This window comes from Bombina bombina, chromosome 12, assembly GCF_027579735.1.
Source record: "Bombina bombina isolate aBomBom1 chromosome 12, aBomBom1.pri, whole genome shotgun sequence".
NCBI lineage: Eukaryota > Metazoa > Chordata > Amphibia > Anura > Bombinatoridae > Bombina > Bombina bombina.
The window spans coordinates 37,359,120-37,376,348 of NC_069510.1; the positions used below are offsets into that span (position 1 = coordinate 37,359,120).

The window sequence follows — 17,229 nt, forward strand, 5'->3', positions numbered from 1 at the left end:
TAAATAATAAACCTCCTTATTATAACTATGAAGCTATGTAGCTAAAGTTATCATCAATGTTTAAATAATGTGTCAGAGATGTATCAGAGCTAAACCGCCGGCGGCCAACTGCTGGAGGACCGGCAAAACTTTGCTAGGCTCCTTAAACTCAGCGCCAGACTGGAATTGAGCCCCGGTCCGCCTCTTCTTAACCCCTTAACGATTGAAGACATGCTAGGTATATCCTACAAAAAACATCCCTTAACTACCGCGGACGTACCTAACATGTCATCAGTAAAAAAAGGACTGTTCTAAGGGTATTGCAGCTCTCGATATTGAGGCATCGTGCAATACCTGCTGGTGAGTAACCAATGCAGACAGAGTCACTCTGTGGACCTCTCTGCATCGAGCAGTGATGGTGCCGATTGTTTGTGGTTTGGAAGGGTTAGGAGGGAGGTGGGCGGTCCATCCCTGGAGGGGGCTGGAGCGAGTGGGACAGCTACGCTACAGAAAGAAAAATTAGAGTGTCAGTAAGGAGGAAGGAGGGAGAGGGGGCTCCTATGGTGGAAAGGGTGGGAAAGCGGTCTGAGAGGGGGGAGAGTAATGAGGGGAGGCAGCTACACTATAGAAAAAAATGTTTTTTTGCTTTCTTTTAAATATAATGAAGTAAAAAGTATAGCAAACTGGGTACTGGCAGACAGCTGCCAGTACCTAAGATGGCAGGTAACAGGTAGAGGGGGGAGTGTTAGAGTGTTGTTTGGGGGGATCAGGGAGGTTGGCGGGTAAGGGGAGATCCTACACTGCAGAAAATATATAAAAAGATATATATTTAAAAAATATTATCATACTGGCAGACTTTCTGCCAGATTTAAGATGGGGACGAGCATTGGGGGGTGGGGGAGGGAAGAGAGCTGTTTGAGAGGAATCAGGGGGTGGGATGTGTCAGGTGGGAGAATAATCTATATACTAAAGCTAAAATTAACCTTACAAGCTACCTAATTAACCCCTTCACTGCTGGGCATAATACAAGTGTGGTGCACAGCTGAAATTAGCAGCCTTCTAATTAAAGAGCCATATATGTCTGCTATTTCTGAACAAAGGGGATTTTTTTATTTGATCGCATTTGGCAGTGAAATGGTGGCATGAAATTTACCAAAATAGGCCTAGATCAATACTTTGTTTGTCTACTAAAAAAAATATAGATAGTTTGATAAGTAAATATAAAAAGGCTCTGTTTCTGTTTAAATGGAGTGATAGCAAAAATGCTAAAAATACTCTGCTCTTTTGGGGAAGTTTTAGTATGAAATGCCTGGTCTGTTATGGGGGTAAACATTGAGTATTTCTAAACTCAGGACAAAATTTAGAAACTTTTTAGCACAAGTGTTTTTTGGTGGTTGTAGATGCATCACAGATTTTGAGGGTCAAATTTAGAAATAAATATTTTTTTTCAATTTTTTCATCATATTTTGGTGAAAATAATGGTATCTTTCGGAAGTCCATTTAATGGCGTGTAAAACGGTATATAATATGTGTGGATAGAGTAAATGAGTAAGAGGAATATACACAGAAAAACACAAACACAGCAGAAATGTAAAAACAGCCCTGGTCCTTAACGATAATAAAATGGAAAAACGGTCTGGTCACTAAGGGGTTAAAAGGGTTGTCGATCAAGTAGGGTGCAAGGGATTAAGTCGGTCTTTTAGTATGTTGTTGGCAATTTGATGATGCACCTAGAGATACCACTTGTTTGGGGGCGCTACCTTCTGGGAAAATGGGGGCCAGTTCAAATCCGGTTATCACTATTAAACACAACAAGCTACCAGAAATACATTTTAATGTAAATGCAATGCTTAAACCATTATGCAATATACATGCATAACTGTTTAAATATTGAATATCAATGCAAGGCCTGACTACATTTTAGCTACAATCTTTGAAATAAAATGAATGGTCATGTATAATGCATATTAGTTAGAGTATTGGATATATAAATAAAAATGTAGATATTCTTGCTTGATGCGTTTATTATTTTAAATACAAATATATTTTTAAAATAGATATTTGTTATAAAAGACAATTGCATTGTAATTATAGTATTACATAACTGCATGCCTTTTATGTAATATAACAATTGTAATGCTAATACCTTTTGTAACATGAATATAAACTTTTAATATATCTTTATCTTTAAAATAATAAACACAAGACAAAATACATACATATTAATTTATATACAGTAGTTAAAAGAAAATGCATCATACATAAGAATGCATATTTTTATTTTAAAAAGTATAGATAAATGCACTATTAACCCCTAAACTGCCCTAACCTAAATACCTAATCAACTCCCATACAGGTATGTTGGTGGTTAGTAGCCATCAATAATCACCTAATCAACGCCCATACAGGTATAAGGGGTGGTTAGGAGATTAAGGCCTACAAAATACTAACAATAATTACTTAGTCAACCCCCATATAGGTATGGGAGGTGGTTAGGAGATTAAGGCCTAAACCGCCACCTCCCAGCGCAAACTATAACTACACTAACACCTAAATTACAAAAATAAAAAAGGCTTCTTTTTTTTTTTAAATAAAATAAATAAATAAAAAACATCTACATTACAAGTATCCCCACCCCCAAAATGACAAAAACTAACTCAAAAAACCTTTGCTAGAAAATAAAAAACATCACAAAAAAGCCCTAACTAACCCCAAAAATTAATAGGGAATCTGGCTCCTCTTGATTCAGTGTTGGGCTCTCTTCATCCAGGTGCCGAGGGTCCATCTTTGCCGTGCCGGAGGTGGACTTTTAGCGGCCTCTTCTGCCTCCTCCACTCCGCTATCTTCTGGGAGCCCTGTTCTTCATGAGGTTTCTGCCACACACTGAAATCCCGGAAGTGCAGAACCCCAAAATATAGGGGTACCACTTATTTCCTGTTGGCTGATTTTAAATCAGTCAATCCCTACTGGCTAATTTGGCTAATCAACCAATAGTAAGAACTTTTTTTAAATTTAAATTCTAATTATCCTTACCAATTGTATTTTTTTCAGTGTTATGGGTTTGAGGGTTGTTTTTTGGTGGGGTTTTTTATGGGCTATGTAGTTTAGTGTTAGGTATAATGGTGTGTTTTTTATTTTGGATACTGTAGTTAATTATTTTTTGTAACTGTTTTTTTTTCTGTAACTTTTTTTGTAACTTAATGGGGTTAGTGTAGAGGGGGGTTTAAATTAGAGGAGGGGTAGGTGTTAGGTAGAGTAGGGTTACATAGTGTTTGGGGTTTGGAGGTTTAGGTTTATTTATTTTTTTACTTAGATTTTTGTTATTTTTTTATTCTAACTTAGGGGGTTTAGTTTAGAGGGGGTTAGGTTAGTTTGCATTTGGGGTGTATGATGGCATAGGGTTTAATAGAGACATAGGGGTTATTAGTTTATTGCGGTGGGTATATGGCAGCATAGAGGTTTATAGTTAGTGACTTGCAGTGGGTATGTGGCGGCATAGGGGTTAATAGATAGATCAAAAGAAAAGAAAAAGTGGGGGGAAGCAATAAATTAGTCTCTAGGGAACCCTCAAATTAGGAAAGATATCTTAGAGGCTTTTCTAGCCAGGATATAAGCACAGTATAGACAATTACTGGCTAATTGTAATTGGGCATAAAGCTAGACAAATCAGTGCTCGATACTGTGTTTAAATAATAGTTACTGCTGATGAAAAAAATAGCACGAGAAATAAATCATAGAGACTTGCATATCATCATTTATTCTAATTCTTTATTAAATAAGCAAACAGGCATGCCAGCTACACGGTTAAAAACACTAACTCCCTAAATTTTAAGCCATATTTAATGTTAATATTACGTGAGGATAACAAATATCAGTAATAAAGATACTGCAGTACTCCTACAATCCGGGAGCTATATTTAATGTTAATATTACGTGAGGATAACAAATATCAGTAATAAAGATACTGCAGTACTCCTACAATCCGGGAGCCATATTTAATGTTAATATTACGTGAGGATAACAAATATCAGTAATAAAGATACTGCAGTACTCCTACAATCCGGGAGCCATATTTAATGTTAATATTACAATGAAAGTCTAGCTGCAGATTTGCTAATTTAATACCACAGACTCATTTCCGGTCATTTACAGGTTTATCTGACTCAGGCTCTCTGATGGCTGCTGCTGGTTTTGATCTTGATTTATTTATGGCATTATTTGTAGTTAAGCTCTGCTGGCCGGTAAAACGTTCCTCTCAAAATACCCAGGGCTGTCCATATTCCCTCCAGGGTTGTATTTTCCAACAACATAGAACGTCCCTCTGCCATCGGTGGCTACGCCAACTCCCAGCTGTTTGCTGTCCTTCCAGACCACCTGGGTGAAGTGACCTGTTGCATTAGAGAGAGATTTATCATATAAGATATTATTCTTTTTTTGTCCATTCCTTATATTTAATTAGACAATGCAAAGTTTTTTTTTATAGTCAAGCTGCTGAGTTTCTGGAATTTTCAGAACATTCTAGAATCTTAACTTACTTTAAAGGGACATGAAACCCACATTGTATCTTCAGATTCAGATAGAGCAGCAATATTAAGCAACTTTCTCATTTACTCCTAATATCATTTTTTTTCTTCGTTCTCTTGTTATCTTTATTTGGAAAGCAGAATGTAAGCTTAGGAGTCCGCCCATTTTTGGTTCAGAACCTGGTTAGCTCTTGCTGATTGGTGGCTAAATGTCCTAAGATTACATACCTGTTTTTCAAATAAAGATACCAAGAGAACGAAGATAATTTGATAATAGGAGTAAATTATAAAGTTGCTTAAAATCGCATGCTCTATCTGAAACATGAACGAAAACAAAAATGGGTTTCATACAATAAACTCAGAATCAATTCCATTTCACAGACTCCTTTCACTTTTCTGTTTTATAACTTTTATAATGTATTTGAATCACATGGCAGAGAGTAGTAATATAGATACTGAAAAAGCAACAACAGAACATAATACTCTATTTGTTTAATGATGTACTTAAAGGGACATAAAACCCCAAAAACATTTTTCATGATTCAGAAAGAGCTTGTAATTTTAAACAACTTTCCAAGTTACTTTTATTAATTAATTTGCTTCATTCTCTTGGTATCCTTGGCTGAACAGCATACCTATGTAGGCTCAGGAGCAGTAATGCACTATTGGGAGCTAGCTGCTGATTGGTGACTACACATCAATGCCTCTTGCTATTGGCTCACCCAAAGTGCTCAGCTAGCTCCCAATAGTGCATTGCTGCATCTTCAACAAAATATACCAAGAGAATGAAGGAAAATTGCTAATAGAAGAAAACTGCAAAGTTGTTTAAAGGGATATGAAACACAAAACTTATCTTTTGTGATTCAGGCAGAACTTACAGTTTTATGAAAGTTTCCAATTTACTTTTTTTTTTTTTTTAAATGAATTTTTATTCAGTTTTTTAGAATGAAAGGTAATACTTGGGGACATGCAGGACCCTTGTTCAAACATACAAAAACAAAAGGATCGGACACGCAGGTCCGGTTGCAATAGCTGTCCATACATTGATACATCATAAGTAAATTGCAGGGATTTGTGGTGAAAATAATTCAACAAAATTGAACCCTAGTGTGGGCTCTGAATATGGGGGGGGGAGGGGGAGGTGGTACTTATAAATTACATTTAATGCTCCAAAGAGCAAGTCAGGATAAGTTGCTGTAATATGTATGAATGGGTTTCACCATATAGATTGAGGAGCAGGTTCTGCCAACATCTTAAAATGTAGGTAACAAAAAATTCCAGAGACAAGTAAGATGCACGTTGTATCTAGTACACACTATACTTAGTATCCACTGAACCTAGCACTCATTGTGCCTAGCACCCACTGCACCTAGCCCACATTGCACCTAGCACAAGCCTTACCCAGCATGCATTATACCTAGCACACGCTGTACTTACCACTCATTGTACTTAGCACAAGCCGTACCCAGCACACACAGTGCCTAGCACACATTATACCTAGCACACTCTGTACTTAGCACACATTGTACCTAGCACACACTGTACTCAGCACACACTATACCCAGCTCACACTGAACCTAGCACTCATTGTACCTAGCACACACTGTACCTAGCACTCATTGTACCTAGCACTCATTGTATCTAACACACACTGTACCTAGCACTCAATATACCTAGCACACATTGTACCTAGCACACGATGTATCCAGCACACGCTATGCCTAGCACACATTGTACCTAGAACCCACTGTACCTAGCTCACACTGTACCTAGCACACGCCGTACCCGGCACCCGCCTTGCCTAGCACACGCAGTACCTAGCACACATTGAACCTAGCACACATTGTACCTAGCACTCATTGTATCTAACACACACTGTACCTAGCACACGTTGTACCTAGCACACATTGTACCTAGCTCACACTGTATCCAGCACACTTTATACCTAGCACACATTGTACCTAGCACACATGATGCCTAGCACCCACTGTACCTAGCTCACGCTGTACCTAGCACCCGCCGTACCCGGCACCCGCCTTGCCTAGCACACCCAGCACCAAGCACACATTGTACCTAGCACACATTGTACCTAGCACACATTGTACCTAGCACACATTGTGCCTAGCACACGCTGTATCCAGCACACACTATGCCTAGCACACATTATACCTAGCACACATTGTACCTATCTCACACTGTACCTAGCACACGCCGTACCCGGCCCCCGCCTTGCCTAGCACACGCCGTACCTAGCGCACATTGAACCTAGCACACATTGTACCTAGCGCACATTGTACCTAGCACACATTGTGCCTAGCACACGCTGTATCCAGCACACACTATGCCTAGCACACATTATACCTAGCACGCAATGTACCTAGCACACATTATACCTAGCACGCAATGTACCTAGCTCACACTGTACCTAGCACACGCCATACCCGGCCCCCGCCTTGCCTAGCACACGCCACACATAGCACACATTGAGCCTAGCACACATTGTACCTAGCACACATTGTACCTAGCACACGCTGTATCCAGCACATACTATGCCTAGCACACATTATACCTAGCACCCACTGTACCTAGCTCACACTGTACCTAGCACACGCTGTATCCAGCACATACTATGCCTAGCACACATTATACCTAGCACCCACTGTACCTAGCTCACACTGTACCTAGCACACGCCGTACCCGGCACCCGCCTTGTCTAGCACACGCCGCACCTAGCACACATTGAAAATAACACACATGATACCCAGCACACACTGCACATATAGTACCCAGCACACACAGCACCCAGCACATACTGTACCCAGCACACACTGTACCTAGCACACAGCACCTAACATATATAGAACCAAGTGCACACAATGCCTAACATATATAGAACCAAGTGCACACAATGCCTAACATATATAGAACCGAACACTCACAGTACCTAGTACACACAGTACCTAACAATAAATATCAACATTGGGGTGAGCAAATATTATGGAAGAGTCAAGTTGGCAGATTTCTTCTAATACCATAAACAAAATCTATGATGTTGTGCTAAAGATGATCATAGCTTATTCCTAACTTCAATGACTGCTGAAGAAAGAGAGTGCACCCATCTAATAATTCTATGCAAATACTTGATAGAAGGAAAAACGTAGGTTAATACAAACATAATGATCATATAGCCTTAAATGGCCATTACAGCAGGGATTAATTAGAGCAGAGATAAGTGAAAATGGCTAGATTGGGCGTGATGCGCTATTGAGGTTATAGTGAATTTAATTTGTTATAGCTGAGCACCTCCCGCCTTGTGTTAGCATCTTTGAAATACAGGCAGCGGCATTGGAAGAAGACTAGTCTATAAATACAAAAAAAATTATATTAGAATGTCTGCAATAACATCTGTGCCCTGATTTCTTTTGAGCACATCGCTTTGGAGGCCCCCCTCATGATACATATATACAGAGGTTATACTGAAATATCAAGCAGGATACCTTATACCTAATCTATAGATATACTATGTCGCTACAACAATGGGTTTTGCTCATTATAGCCTGTGATCAGTGTAGATATCTGTATCTTGGCATCATGGACAAAATTGCAGCTTGCTGCAATATAATACAATTTAAAATATATAGAACAAAACTATTCTAGGGAAGTAAGCAGTAAACATCTCTAATCTGGGTTATGTATTTGGACTGTCAGAATCCCAAACATATTGTGAAACTAAGTACCACTTTAGGAATATAATATCCACATGTACATTACACAACATATATGTAGAAAATAAATAAATAAGTATAATGGTCACAACCAAGAAAAGGTCATAAGTATTGATTAAGAGTCCCATAACATTAATAAGTGTGGAGTTGCAGGACTCAAAACTAGATGTGTTCATGAGCTTAACCTTATCTGTACAAGCAATGATTATATAAGTCACAGAGACCTGTTCTAAAAAAAAAAAAATATTATCATGTCCTGTGAGAACTTAACTATGTGTCATTCTTAATATGAGGTAAAGCATGACTGTCCCAAAATTAATTTTCTTGGCACCTGTCAAGCCGGTCGAGTACTCTTTAACCTATGCCGGACTTATGGAGATGGGATGCAGCCATTTTTGGTAGTGGTTGCCAGACTGAGTTGACCCTGGTCGCATTGAACCCCAAAGAGAGACATACAAAGTCATACAGGAATTGTCTTAAGCTGTGGGGGACTAGCGGTCAAGAAATGTCCCTTTCCACCCCTGCAGTTTTAGGGGTAAAATTGCGTGCCACCTCTTTATCTCCTGCAGGTTCCTGACACTGAAGAGGGGTCACCATATGGGCTGGCTCCCCAGTCTGTGCGCATTCAGCTGCAATAGACATTGTCTATTGCCTGTCTTCTATTCTCCAACTTAATCTACCAATGTGTCCCCAGTGAGGTCCTTCTTAGCAGGGACAATGAACCCGATTCTTAGGGTTTTGACAAGGTCTTCTTGTTACCAGGACGATAGAGAGCTAAGATCGGCTAGGATGTGTGTAGTTAAGTCCATAATTGATTGTGAAGATGGTATCACTGCAGATCCAGATATATATGTTGTACACTATGCACCTCCCAAGTCAGTCAGCTGCTAGCTCGCCAAATGTAAGATGCAAAATGGCTCCTACCATGCAGGTCAGCCGTGTGACGCATCCAAATTGACTTGCCCTCAAATTAGCTGCCGAGTGTGACACCACTGTGCCCAGGGCACCGGAGTCAACCTGAAACCTCCAAATGAGATCCCACGTTTCATGCACCATCCCTTTGTATAACTTGTAGGCTCATGTAGATTACTGCAGCATAGCGCGCTGGAGTAGTAGCAATCATTATCATAAGATACAGGTATGACACCCCCCTACAGCATCCAGGTTTGTATTCTGGGAGTGCACAAATGTTTGTGAGGCTGTACCACCATCAACTCTGTTGTACTCTATAGGTGCACTTCTGGGCCCATTTTTAGCGTGTCTTGCAGTCGCAACATTTAGGCCTGTATGTCAAGCGTTGTGCACTGCCTTGTGTAGCGTTTGCATCTAGGCTCAGTATACTATTATTAGGTGGTGATACCTTATAGCCAGTTTTGTGGGATTCAGATCGTGTCGGATTAGGAGATCCAGGTGATGCCGACTGCACTGTTATCAAGTGCGCATTTAAAACTGAGGCCTGCACTTCAGGCGTGGGAAAGCAGTCCGTGACCTTCTATCCTGCTACCAATGGTATCATTCGATGCACCCGAGCTCCATAAGGTAAGTTATAGTGTTTTCACCCTATTTCAGATCCTGTAGCTTGGTGGATTTGCTATGGAATGTGCCCTTCGGTCCGGAGCAAAATTCTGTGCAGCCATATTGGAAGCCGGCTGGCTCCGCCCCCCAATTTACTTCTATTATCGAATTTGCTTCATTCCCATAGTATTCTGTGTTGAAGAGATACCTAGGTAGGCATCTGGAGAACCATATGGCAGGAAATAGTGTTGCTATCTAGTAACATAGTAGATGAGGTTGAAAAAAGACCGAAGTCCATCGAGTTCAACCTATACAAATCTAAAATACCTACAAAAAGTTCCAGTTAATCTTAAATAATCCCACTAAAAGGTGACCCATTTAATGCTAGCAATCATATCTATGAATTTTGTTTATAGACAAAAAATGTATCCAAACAATGTTTTAAATGTATCTAGGGTATTGGCATTCACTACCTCCTTTGGTAATGAGTTCCACAATTTTATTGCTCTTACAGTGAAAAAACTTTTCCGTTGCAGGAGATTAAATCTCCTTTCCTTAAACCTTAAATTGTGACTTCTTGTCACAAATAATTTTCTTGGAATAAACAGAGCTTCTGCCATCTCTGTATATGGGCCTTGAATATATTTATATAAAGTAATCATGTCACCTCTCAAGCGCCTTTTTTCTAAAGAAAACAGACCCAGTTTGGCTAGCCTCTCCTCATAGCTTAAATTTTCCAATCCCCTTATTAGCTTTGTGGCCCTTCTCTGAACTTTTTCTAGTTCTGCAATATCTTTTTTTGCAATCGGTCCCCAGAACTGCACTCCATACTCAAGGTGAGGTCTTACCAGGGCTTTATATAGTGACAGAATGATGCTTTCCTCCCTTGAATCAATGCCTCTTTTAATACATGCTAGTATCTTATTAGCCTTTGAGGCCGCTGCCCTGCATTGTGCACCCATCTTTAGCTTTATTACTACTCCCAAATCCCTTTCCTCCTCTGTTTGGCTAAGTCTTGTCCCATTTGAATAATACGTTGCCTGCTTATTTTTACTTCCAAAATGTAAAACCTTGCATTTTCCCGTATTAAATCTCATTTTCCATTTACCTGCCCATACTTCTAATTTTTGCAAATCCCTTTGTAACGAAAGTTCATCCTGCTCTGACCTAATGACCTTACTTAATTTAGTATCATCTGCAAAAATAGAGATGTCGCTATTTAATCCTTGCTCCAAGTCAATTATAAAAATATTAAAAAGAACAGGGCCCAGTACTGATCCCTGGGGGACTCCACTGATTACCAATCTGAGTATGATCCATTTACTACTACTCGTTGCTCCCTATCTTTTATCCAGTTATTTATCCATGAGCTAACATTTTCAGCTATTCCCAGTCCCTTAATTTTGTGCATTAATCTCTCATGTGGCACTGTATCAAACGCCTTTGCAAAATCTAAGTATATCACATCAACTGATTCCCCTTTATCTATATTTTTACTTACTTCCTCGTAGAATCTAATTAGATTAGTTTGACATGATCTATTTCTCATAAAACCATGCTGATCACAACTCATAGGGTCCTATCTATCAAGCTCAGAAAGGAGCTTGACGGCCCGTGTTTCTGGCGAGTCATCAGACTCACCAGAAACAGCAGTTATGAAGCAGCGGTCACAAAGACCGCTGCTCCATAACCCTGTCCGCCTGCTCGAGTACGTTCGGGTTGATTGACACCCCCTGCTGGCGGACCATTGGCCGCGAGTCTGCAGGGGGCGGCGTTGCACCAGCAGCTCTTGTGAGCTGCTGGTGCAATGTTAAATGTGGAGAGTGTATTGCTCTCCGCATTCAGCGATGTCTTACGGACCTGATCCGCACTGTCGGATCAGGTCCACAAGACATTTTTTAAATAGGCCTCATAATCTTGTTTACAGATTATTTTAGTATTTCTTTCATTATTAAGATAGCGTGAAGGTTTTTAAAATTGTTCCACTTTGCTTCTATTATCAAATTTGTTTTGTTCTGTTTGTATCCTTTGTTGAAAAGCTAGTTAATCTTAGGAGCATCCACATACTTGGAGCACTATATGGCAGCATTTTTTTCAACAACAATGTGTGATACACATCACAAAACTGCAGCTATATAATGCTCCATACAAATGCATATTCTTTTGTCTACCTAGGTATGTTACTCAACAAAGATAAAAAATAGAACAAAGCAAATTAGATAATATAAGTAAATTGGAAAACTGTTTAAAACTTTATCTACCTGAATCACAAAAGAAAAATAAATCTTGTCCTTTTTAGCTGCACCCTTTTACCATTAGAGAGAGGCTGTGACGTGGGCCATGTTAGAAACACAATTAGGGCAGGATTATTACTCAGAAAGGTGATATTAAAGATCAGCAGGTTCAGGAGATCACAAAGGTTCCACTGTATTATTTTAATCTCTTGTTTAACAATTTGTGCAATTGTCCATTTTTATTGACACCTTTTGTAATTTGATTGAGCAGTATGTTGTTGTACTTTGTGTTCTAGGTTTTCTTTGTCTAAACTGATACATTATAAGACAATGGGTACAGGTTTTTTTTCTGGTCTAGTTATGGGGGTCTCAAGAGGTCAGTATTTCAGGATCTGACCATTTTATATAATGTGGCTTATCAGTGTTAGCTCAAAATGGGCTCAAGGAAAAAATATCCTTAAATCATGTTAATTAAACAAGAACAGCGTAGCATTTACTGCTTAGGAGATAACTTGCAATGTAAAAAAACACATGAAACAGTCCATGTGGTGCCGAGGGAACCAGCTGACTTGTTTCGGCAAAATGCCGTAGTCATAGCTGTACATCCCTCTCAGCATCTGTTAACACTTTTAAAACACGTTACGTTTTTTTTTAAAGTGGTCTAACTTTTACCCTAATTATGGGTCCATCCTCAAATCATGGCCTGCACAGGTGTTTTGAGGACTATAGGCATCTAGATCGGTGTTACTTCTCAATTCCTGACCTCAGGGCACATTAACAGATCAGGTTTTTAGGATTACCTTAGATGAGAACTGGTTGTTAATCATTGCTACTGATCAGCTGATTATTTCACCTGTGTTCTTGTTCAGGTATTCTGAAATTGTGACCTGTTAGTGTGTCCTGAGGAGTGTAAGTTAGTAGAGGGACTTGTTTCTCATTTACAATTCTCAGGACTCATTAACGTTGATTAATGTCATATTGTCAGGGTTGTATCTTGAGTGGCAACAGGTTAATAACCATGGCTACTGAAACACCTGATTATTTCACCTGTGCTGCAAAATATTGCTTGTTAGTGTGACCTGAAAAATGAAATTGAGAAACACAGATCTACACGTTCTCTGGAATATAATTTTTTAAACTAAGATCTATGATGCTTGACACAAATTTACAAAATGTCTTCAGTACTGAGTTCTGCCAGTAGAGGGCACATACGGATAGTATACAGTTCAATTGAACTTGTCCATTATTGCAAATGTTTTAGCGTAAAGCTTCGTCTGAGAAGCGTTCTCCTTATCTACCCTACCAATATACATGTGTTATTCTTTAATTTTACCTGTATTCATCGCAAATCCTGGCCGGCAGAAGTTATAGTCCTTTACCTCACTGTACCAGGAATCTACAGCCTCTCGACCTTAGAGGATTAAAAAAAGGTAAAACGTCACATTTGTTTGAATCATTTTCATTTATATCACTTTATAGGGATAATGCAAATATCTCAGAATAAGCTGATATTAATGCATTCACACTAAAAAATAAATATTTTTCATAAAGACATTTATTATATAAAAAAACAACATAAAAACAAGCAAACAAACAAAAAATAAACAACTAAATGCAATGATATTTGAAACTCCAACACCGAAGAGTATTTAGGTCTAATAATAGGCCTGTGCCTAGGACGGTAGAATTTAGAGGGGGTCAGTTCATTTAAATGGGTGGTTCTAGGCAATAATGCCTTCCCACTCCGCAACTCTCCAAATATTTGTCTTTATTAATTTTAATACAAATAAATAATCATTGGGTGTCAAGTGGGGCTATGTGACCCCTTCTGTGCATCCGTAGCTTCCATTTGTGAACAGTATTGGTAAGATTACAAATGGCGCTCTAACTGTTCTCAAAGTATACTTTTAACATGGGTGGGTTGGCACATTTTACAGTCAAAGTCATCACTAATGTCTAATGAAGTGATGATAAATATATAGTGCCTAAATGTGTATGCATCATTAGAAATACATATAGTGCAGAAATATATCCTGACACATTCAATCAGAGAGTATAACCCTACCTGCTCCATGTAATGATGGTGAATAGAAAAGTGTCCATGTGTCTAAAATATGGAGTTAATCCAATATAGTGCCAAAGATATAATAAAAAAAGGACACAAATAATAATAAAAAAAACGTAAAGGTATTTGAGCCTGAAGTAAACGCTACCGGTTCAATGTATAAACCCCAAAGCATATCTCCGAGTCAACAAGTATGACGCCATTATGTATACCATACTATTGAAACTCAAGAAACGTTAGGTGGGTTTACAATTGCATGGTGGCTTTTTATCGGATTATCTCAGAAATGGTCTTATACCTAGAGGCTTCAGGATCAAGAATATTCCTAGAAGATGACGTCCTACTAAATATCACCCTAAATTGTTACTTACTATTGCAGCTCAGGAGATAGCACAGATTCTAATGACCCTACAACTGTAACAACAGCAACAGGCTACACAAGTTCAGTCACCTTTAGAGACACAACTGGGGGTCCAAACAAGCTCAAAAAATGCTAAAGGAGGCAGAATCCACATCCCAGGCATGGGGGGGCTCTGAGGGAAAACCACCCAGACCATGTAAAAGAGAATTTAGTCTTCAATCTAACAAATGTATTGTCTGATGCTGAATTATCCTTAATAAGTAAGGGTATCACTTTTGTGCCATCTTACACGGGGAACAATTTTAATACATATATATAGACATTTATAAATGTACACAATTACTACTTTTGAGGGAATTTTTCCTAATCCATCTACACAGGACACCATATTCAAACAAAAACAGGTTTTATCCTGTGAGCGAGATTATTACATTCCAGATTTATGGACAGAATGGGTAAAAATTCTGATCTTTGTTTTTTCCAATTTAACTAAAGAGAAGAGATAAGTTATAACAACTCTCTCTAATGATCCTGACATTGTTACATGTGAAGTGGACAAGGGGGTAGTGTTGTCATGCTTGATTACGCTTATTATTGCTCTGAGATTTTTTCTCAATTATCTGATGACTCAACCTATAAAGTTGACCCAACAATGAAATTTAAACAAGAAATTGATTTTATGATCAATAAGTATACCTCGTGGAGTATTTTGACCAGAATCTACATCATTTTCTTACAGTTGATTTGCCTGTGATACCAAATATTTACACTTTTCCCAAGATACATAAACATCTCACTTGTCCACTTGGTAGGCCAATAATTTTGCCACATGGATCTTTATTACTACCATTGGCCCAGTATAATGTCTCAAACCATCTGTTGTAAATATGCTGTCCTTTGTATTTGACTCTGGACATCAGGGGCGCAATCCGATAAAGATCATAGTTTGCAGCGCAAGCGAGGGAACCCCCGCCGCCCGTAGTTTCAGCTCGCAACTCGAGCTATCCAATATACGGCGCAGACAGATGCTAAAGTGCCGTAAGTCTGATAAACCAGCGATGTCCAGAAATCTGCGTAAGTACAAATTTCTGGAGTCGCCAGTGACTTACGGCACTTTAGAAACTGCCGGCGCCTACAAAACCTGACTAAAGTTATTAAATCTCCCGTACTGTCTAACACGCCTCCCAAACATAGCCCGACACGTCTAACCCTCTATCCGCTATTCCCCCTCACTATCCTAACCATAAAAAATGTATTAACCCCTAAACCACGGCTCCCGGACCCCGCCGCCACCTAATAAAGTTATTAACCCCTAAACCGCCGCTCCCGGACTCCACCGCCAGCTATATTAAATCTATAACCCCCTAATGTGAGCCCCTACCCCGCCGCCATCTACCCTACCTACCCCCTAAAGTGAGCCCCTTACACCGCCGCCATCTACCTTACCTACCCCCTAAAGTGAGCCCCTTACACCACCACCATCTAACTTAGCTACCCCCTAAAGTGAGCTCCTACCCCGCTGCCATCTATTTTAAAATTATTAACCCCTAATTTAATCCCCCTACACCGCCGCCACCTATATTAAATTAATTAACCCCTAATCTAATCCCCCTACCCCTCCGCCAGCTATATTAAATTATTTAACCCCTAAAATACTAAACTATCCCTACCACTAAACCTAAGTCTAACCCTACAAATAGCCCTGAAAAGGGCTTTTTGCGTGGCATTACCCCAAAGTAAACAGCTCTATTGCCAGCCCTTAAAAGGGCTTTTTGCGGAGCATGTCCCAAAGAATTCAGCTCTTTTACCAGCCCTTAAAAGGGCTTTTGGCGGGACTTTGTCACAAAGTAAACAGCTCTTTTGCCTATAATCTAAATCCCCCTACACTGCCACCACTTATAATAAATTTATTAACCCCTAATCTAATCCCCCTACTCCGCCGCCACCTATATTAAACACATTAACCCCTAATCTAATCCCCCTACACCGCCGCCAGCTATATTAACTATATTAACCCTAATTATATTAGGGTTAATATAGTTAATATAGTTATTATATGATATATATATTAACTATATTAACCCTAATTATATTAGGGTTAAAATAGTTAATATCGTTATTATATTATATATATATTAAGTATAATAACCCTATCTAACTCTAACATCCCTAACTAAATTCTTATTAAAATAAATCTAATTAATATTATTAATTAAAATATTCCTATTTAAATCTAAATACTTACCTATAAAATAAACCCTAAGATAGCTACAATGTAATTAATAATTACATTGTAGCTATTTTAGGGTTTATATTTATTTTACAGGTAACTTGGTATTTATTTTAACTAGGTACAATAGCTATTAAATAGTTAATAACTATTTAATAGCTACCTAGTTAAAATAATTACCAATTTACCTGTAAAATAAATCCTAACCTAAGTTACAAATACACCTACACTATCAATAAATTAAATAAACTACAAATATCTAAACTCAAATACAATTAAATAAACTAAACTAAATTACAAAAACAAACAAATACTAAATTACAAAAAATAAAAAAAAGATTACAAGATTTTTAAGCTAATTACACCTATTCTAAGCCCCCTAATAAAATAATAAAGCACCCCAAAATAAAAAAAATTCCCTATCCTATTCTAAATTTAAAAAGTTAACTCTTTTACCTTACCAGCCCTTAAAAGGGCCTTTTGCGGGGCATGCCCCAAAGAAAACAGCTCTTTTGCCTGTAAAAAAAAACACAATACCACCCCCCAACATTTACAACCCACCACCCACATACCCCTACTCTAACCCAAACCCCCCTT

The 17,229-nt window shown here is 38.7% G+C and overlaps 1 protein-coding gene across 1 annotated transcript in view; it reads right to left on the reverse strand.

Moving 5' to 3' along the window:
* Positions 1-4,203: 4,203 nt before the first annotated feature.
* LOC128642646 (Golgi-associated plant pathogenesis-related protein 1-like) overlaps positions 4,204-17,229 on the reverse strand; it is a 30,264-nt gene continuing 17,238 nt past the window's right edge. Inside the window, exons 3-4 of the mRNA XM_053695428.1 lie at positions 13,310-13,387; positions 4,204-4,367 (exon numbers count right to left, since the gene is read on the reverse strand). Coding sequence (XP_053551403.1) covers positions 4,204-4,367; positions 13,310-13,387 — 242 coding nt within the window. The remainder of the gene's footprint in view (positions 4,368-13,309; positions 13,388-17,229) is intronic.